At 35.0% G+C, this 7276-nt stretch overlaps 1 protein-coding gene across 1 annotated transcript in view; it reads left to right on the forward strand.

Moving 5' to 3' along the window:
* LOTGIDRAFT_161574 (hypothetical protein) overlaps positions 1-167 on the forward strand; it is a gene marked incomplete at both ends in the record, with an annotated part of 1438 nt that extends 1271 nt beyond the window's left edge. Inside the window, one exon of the mRNA XM_009056940.1 lies at positions 73-167. Coding sequence (XP_009055188.1) covers positions 73-167 — 95 coding nt within the window. The remainder of the gene's footprint in view (positions 1-72) is intronic.
* Positions 168-7276: the final 7109 nt, after the last annotated feature.

Here is a 7276-nt window from a genome sequence, read left to right on the forward strand (position 1 = left end):
GTTTCCCCCCCCCCCCCCCCCCCCTCTTTCCCCCCTCTTTTTCTCACTTTCTTTTTTTTTCTTTTTTTTCAGGTCTTCGAGTTTTCCAACAGATAACAGATAATCTAACCAAACCAAACCAAACCAACGACTACCATTCGACTACCAATCAACAAGAAATACCATGATCAGAACGAGTTTGGAAGAATGAAGGAGACCGAGTAACTCACGCCACACCATTCAGGGCCGAGTTTCACCGCCATGTCATTCGACCCGACCAGATCTAACGAAGAATCAACAACCAAACCAACAACACCGAATCATCCAATTTGATCCAATCCAACTACCAACTACTACGACTACCAACAACTACCTAGTTTGCGATATCAGCATCCGCTGGAAGCGAACGTTAACTTGTCATCTACCAACCAACCTCTTCCCCTCGAATTTTGGGTCAAAAATCCACAGAACACGATTTAAAGAAGAATCTCTTCAAATCATTGATGGCAAGAAAAACACGAACCTAAATATTGAGACCTGTATTTGAATCGGATTGAACCTCATGACAGCAGCGTTCAATCATAAACATTATACATTGAAACAGAATCATGTTCGAGGAATTCTAGAAGAGTGTAAATCGTGTATTAATGTATTCCCTAGTGATTCTAGACCTACATCGATTGAAAACCAAGTAATTCCCCTTGGACATCAGAACACTTGTTAACAAGATAGGGTTATGATGGGTTGGCAATAGTCTTTGTTACCAACTGGTTGAAATCGTGTTCACCAATATACATACAATAACCGAATAATAGACAATGGCATGATATGAATAGAATTTTACTCCCCCCCCCCCCTATTTTTCTATGTGTGTACGGTATGCTATGATATACCCAGAGAAAATGAAATGGAGATTTACGTTCTATTCTTTTGAGTCTGTTTGGCGTATTGAAGTGAGACATATGCCGATTAACAACAAAGACGCTTTTTGGACAGATATGTGAAAAACCTAAAACAAGACTTCCGATCTGATGACCAAAAATTACTCACCTATTAATTACGATAATTGAAGGATGTACCATAGATGGCGCTTTCGAAATTCTATGTATTAAAGAATTGTACAAGGGTTTTCTAGCCCTTTTAAGTGTATCTGGCACACCTTTTGCTACAATCCAATTCTTCGTCCAATGCTTGTGGTTCCTGCAATTCCAGAAAGAGTTCATCGGAATTGACGTAGCTCCCGCAAGAGAATTCGTAACCATTATACCACCAGACCACAACAACATAATAATACATCATATGTTATCAATCCTTACAGGATGGCGGCATATCTAACTACAAAATTGCCGACTCACTCACATTTTGCTTCACCGTTGCCTTGTATAAATATTTACCACGTCTTATATTGCTTAATTTTAACGAAATAGAAGATCTGTATGAAATGAAATGTATGAAAGCATTTGCACAAATATCATACAACAAATGTTTTCTTCAAAAATATAATATGGAATAAGAGTAAGTGACAGGTTGAAAATATGTAAATAGTCTTCAGAAGTACTAGAAATGAACGAAAACCGCACAATTCCTTCAATAATACCACAAACTAGGAATTTCACTTTCTATTTCTATATATGTCTTTTGTATATATGACAGAGACTCGAGAAAACCAGTCTTCTTTTTAAGATACTTTCGCAGATAATTCTGGAAACACATTAGAAAGCTAAATTTCATCATTGAGCTGTATTCACCATTACTGATTAGCTAAAAAAAAAGTCCCGTTTCCGAAGTTAAGGTACGATTGGTCAAACCTGTCCGTCATTTTATTAAAATGGTTGGTGTCCATGGTCTGTAATTATCGTAATAAAGGTTAAGAACCTTGATAAGGGTGTTGTATGTAGCTTAATTTGCCATCTGTTTACATCACGTTTTCCCTAACGTAATAACAAAATAAGATTCTATGTGTTAAGGAATTTAATAAACATAGCCTTTTCTTGCATTTCATCGGTGAACGTTGACCAACATCATTGTTATAGTCTAATAATCCCTTGCTCTACCACGTCTTATCACTACGGGACACAGGCCAACGTTTTTGATTACAAATAGAGAAACGGTATTCTAGCTTTTGTCACAATTACATGATCAATTTTGCATATTAAACAAAATTAACATATTGTTTATTGAAGTGAATTGTCCGGAATTAATATGTTTTAGCAGACCCTACACTGAAACTGAAAATTAAACCGATTTTCTCTGTGAAATTTTGATGGTTTATTCTTTATGGTGATGGATTTAAAAAAAAAAAAAGAAATCAAAGAAGTCGTCAGGACAATATATTGTTGCTTCAAGTTCACAGTTATCCTTATATCCTTATATTTACAACTGTTATTAACTGATATCCTCAATCCCTGTAATAGCATTGGGCACATTATGAGGTTTCTCACTAACTAAAGAATCCCCTAGATCAGGAGAAAAATGTACAGGGTAATCATTAGCCAAACATTTCTACCTAAAGACAAGATCTAGGAGCTGTCAATATAAGAAATGGGTTTGACATTACCGGTAAGTAGTTAAACTGGCACAAAAACTTCAAATCAGAGAAGGCGAGATATATCGGACCTTTAAATGACCAGCCTGCTTATTATAATGTCATTCTGTAATTCGTAGTTAACATTTTCTTAAGTGTGAGATATGAATCAGCGAAAGGATATATTTGATGATAATTACCAGATTTGTCAAAAGGCGCGAAAAACCAAATTAAATTAGGCAGAAGTTAATTAAGGTGCCATTTGAATTAGTCGACATCTTTATCGCCTCTTTTCGTCTGACATTTTCCGACCTTATATAAAACATATTAAGAAAGTATATATAGAACGGGTTATGTCTTGACTTTTGAGGTCGAACACTGAGTGAAAAAACAGTCGTAAAATAACAGATGAGCAGGACAAAATATCTGTTGAGTTTTGACAGACGAACGAACCTAGCTAGATCTGGTGACTGGATACTGGCGTGGAAGAGATAGTGATTACAATGTCCATTTCGAAACATCGGGACTCTTGATACCTTTTTTCTAAAGTATGACAGCCTTAGTAAGCTTTCACTCAACACTCCCAGGGGGCACTATGTTAAAGGGACAGATTTGCCATTATCGGGGGTTGATTTGCGTCTTGAATATATATAGTCTTATCAATTCTTATTTTAAGTCTCAAGAAAAGACGACTCGTCATTTTAACTTTCAAACGCGGATAATTCTGGAGACGCTTGAAATTGAAGGCTCCAATTTCGACGTTAGGGTGTAAACACTATTCTGTTAAACTAAAATTCCCGTTTCTGAAACTAAGGTACGATTGGTCAAACCTTTAAATTCTTTACACGGGGAACAGAATTGCATAGCTATAGATTATTTTATAGAGCTCTGAAGGAGGGTTTCCGCTTATATTCTTGGCATTGACTATTCACTTCAAAGAGCCATTTTTAACATCTGGAAGAGGTCAAGAGCTTTCTATCTTTTCGGGTACAAAACCCCAAATCTCCACCATTCCAATTTACCTTTCCAAAGTTTGCATGCGCGTCACATTTTCTGGTTCTGGAGACAGTGATTAGAAATCTATATGGCTCTGTTTTAAGTTTTCATATGAACAATGTTGTGTAGCTGTGAATAATACTCCAAACCTCATTCATTCCATGAATGTAATGTATGAAAAATGTAGTCGTTGGGAGTATGCAGTGGCAGAAATCTCATAACTAGGTAAGAGAACTGGGCAATCTCAGATATCTCGCCCCCCCCCCCCCCCCCCCCCTCCCCCTCTCCTCACCCCTCGGATGTAAACTTGGCTCCACCACTGGGAGTATGGCTTCTCTATTTACGACTACGGGATCCAAAACGACTTTACAAGAAGCATATATAGTGCAATTTTTCTGAATCTGACTTTGCGAATGCATTGTCATACACTGCAATGGGGACAATGCATTTTATTGCCCATGACTTGAAATAAAGAATACAGACAACAGTAAAAGTTATTTTATGGATCTGAACACAATAAACATAAATAAAACAAATAATGTTATTCTTTATAAACTATAAATAACAACAATCTATATTTTCACTCCCATACTGGGACTGTCGTCGACACCCTAATATTAGAAATATCTAGATGTAAACAAACCATTTCATTACACGATTGTAAACCAAGTAGCACGAATACAACCGGCTAAATCTTTTAAATACTCAGAGGTTAACAAACCGTGTAAAGCAAGTCACATTAATAAAACTGGTCTTACCACTTAAATACTCAGATGTAAACAAACTATGTATAAATTTCGTTACCCGGATGTTAACCAAGTCACACGAATGTAACCGGTTTAAACCATTCAAATATTCAGATATCATAGATTGTAAGCATTTAATAACACCATTACGACAACAAGCCGATTCTATTAAATTAAATATCCAGAGGTAAACAAACAAAATGTAAACATGTTACCGATTGTAAACATTGTTTGTCTTTTGTAAACTTATCATATGCACCATGCCATTCACAATACCATTCGAATACAATTACCCGGATACAAATGTAAGAAACAATATCCGTTTGAAAACATTTGATTAAAAGGATGTAAACATTAACAAGCCATCCGATTATAAGCATTTAAGTATACGAATGTAAATCAAGTCATGCTGATTCGACAGGTAAGTTATGGCTATCGACCTGGTCTGTCACGTGATGTATTTTTTTGTACATCACCAGCCTTTTCAATATGAAATATCGCCAAACAAAGTTTTGACAAAACCGTCCCATTCCTTTGCACATGTTCCATATTGTCACATTTCTCTACGCCTATATCTATGGAACATGCGCAGTAACTGTTTCCGTTATTAGGCTACCATTTTGCAGTCCTACTTCCGTCGCACCGTAATCCACACTTCAAAAGAGTTTAATAAATGTATATTCACAAGTTTATAATAATAAAGTATTTATCATACATGTGTTTGGTCCACTAAAGAGATCACCATCTGGTACAATCTTAACAAAAAGCGTGTCACCACTGAATTATTGTATGTTTTTGGTGATCCATCACTTAAAAGCACAGATTAAGTCTTTGTTATATTTATTTATTAAGTTGTTATTCCTTCAGATGTCGATCCACCATCCATATTTAGACCCCGTAACTCTGTGACGTCATCGTGATGGTCTGATCGTCTGGTCCTGAAAAGAGAAATATACCAAAATTATGTTTTTGTGTTTTATTTTACAAAAATACAGCCTTTACTCTTTTCATTTACATTGGATCTGTAATGGAGATTTATGTCGTGTTGTTCTCCACCTTACATTTACAAGACATAAAACGCGAAGACCTATCCGGGATATAGAGGCACTTTTTACATCGAGTTATGTAGGCTTTCTCTGATGAATATTTGCACTAATCGCCCAGAGAGAGTTCTTCTCGTACCAGTTAAAGTTAAAAGCTAAGGAGATCAAATGCACATGTAAAGGATTATGCATTATTATACACACATGTATCTCGAAAAAAATCCAGAACAAATTCTAGTCCTACTTTTTTTTATATAGTAATCAATGTATCATTTCGTTTCAGGTTGTTTAGAGTTTCTAAACATAAACATAACCAGTAAGTAATAGCGGTTTCAACTCTCATCTCATACAAATACACCAACGACTCATTTTTCATATTTTTTTTTATTTTACCCGTCAAGTTAAGTACATTTTACAATCTTGTTGCGTTTGGTTACAACCACGGATTACATTTTACATTATGTCAAATGATTTTTCGTTCCGCTTGTTGAGATCTGTCTGATTTATGAGGTTTCTGTTAAATTTCAGAAGATGTTTTTTGTTACGTGTTGACAAAACATTTCGAAAATAATGATATTTTCACTTGTTACTGCATTTTTTATGTAAAAATTAAATTATGTAACATGTAAAATAATACTCGGCAAGAATAACCTAAATATCTGAACACGCCTACACTGTTAGTTTGAAAATGAACATGTTTCTGATTTGTGTTTTACAACTGTTATATATTTCATTGATATTCCTTTAAACCAAACAGCGATTTTGTTTTTATTTCAATTTCACGAATTCTTGAAATACTTTAAAGCAAGCATATTTTTGAATTAATTTAACTAAATTTGAATCTATATTATTTATATGTATTGATATATTGTGTGGTCTGTACAACAAGCAACGTTATTCGGAACTTGGTTAAAAGAGTACTTAACATACGAAGCATTTTATGGAAGCATGCTAAATGAACGTGTCGAACACTTCAGCGGACCACATTGACACTTTCTGTTAATGCTATGAATGCAAGTTGCCCTTACAGACTTGTGACCATTGAGTAAAGGTTAGCCTTGTTACCATTGGTGGTTTTGAAAACATGCTTTATAAAGCAAAGTCTAATTTATGAAAGATTTGCTTGCAACACAATGGTCAATAATAACATGGTCGAATTGTTTACTTTTAACTTCAGTTGAATGCGAAAATAAGTAATAGTCGTTCTGTGACATAAACGTAATGTCCTTCTACCAAATACTGAATACTGAGTTTTCCAACTCTCAGTCTCGAGCTTACTTGTGGTTGTTTTTCTGGAAGTTCCAAATTTTATTGTTTTGTCTCAGAAACTAAAATAGCCTGATTTGATATTTAAAGTTGTATATAACTCTGATAATATTCAGACTAAAATATGTATGTTATTAAAGGAAATCTAACACCCAGAGTTTCTCACCACTCGGGTCAAATTCAATTTACCTGCAATGCACATTTTGCATTCTTATACCAAAGAACAAAGGAAAATACCGACATTGTGAAAGACTGTGGGTCTAAACTATTGTCGTAAACACGCCTATCTCTTTACGAACTAGCCAAGACCTACACGTCAGCTACGTAGACATCAAATAAAAACCAGAAAAATATTTGGCTAATAACAATAATGTAATTTTTGTAAAGTGTTACTAACTGAATTGTCCCCATCCTTCTTCCTCTTCCTTTACGTTACTATTTGTGTGATGTAACATTTTATGACAAAATTTCCGTTCAAAACAGAAAAAAAATATATTAATGAATTAAAATGTTGCCAAACGTGCATTTATATATTTTATTTGTTACCAGTGACGTTATAAACTGCCGGTATATCAAAAGTTGGTAAGAGTGGTGTGCAACAAGACTAACTAGTGTGGGCTACAATTCCAAGATCACGTCCCTATACAATACAGACCTACATAAAACGTGGAACTACAACACTATCATGCTTCACCAAATCAAATCATACTTCCGTATATTAT

The sequence above is a fragment of the Lottia gigantea genome, assembly GCF_000327385.1.
Source record: "Lottia gigantea unplaced genomic scaffold LOTGIsca_29, whole genome shotgun sequence".
In the NCBI taxonomy this organism is placed as follows: Eukaryota; Metazoa; Mollusca; class Gastropoda; family Lottiidae; genus Lottia; species Lottia gigantea.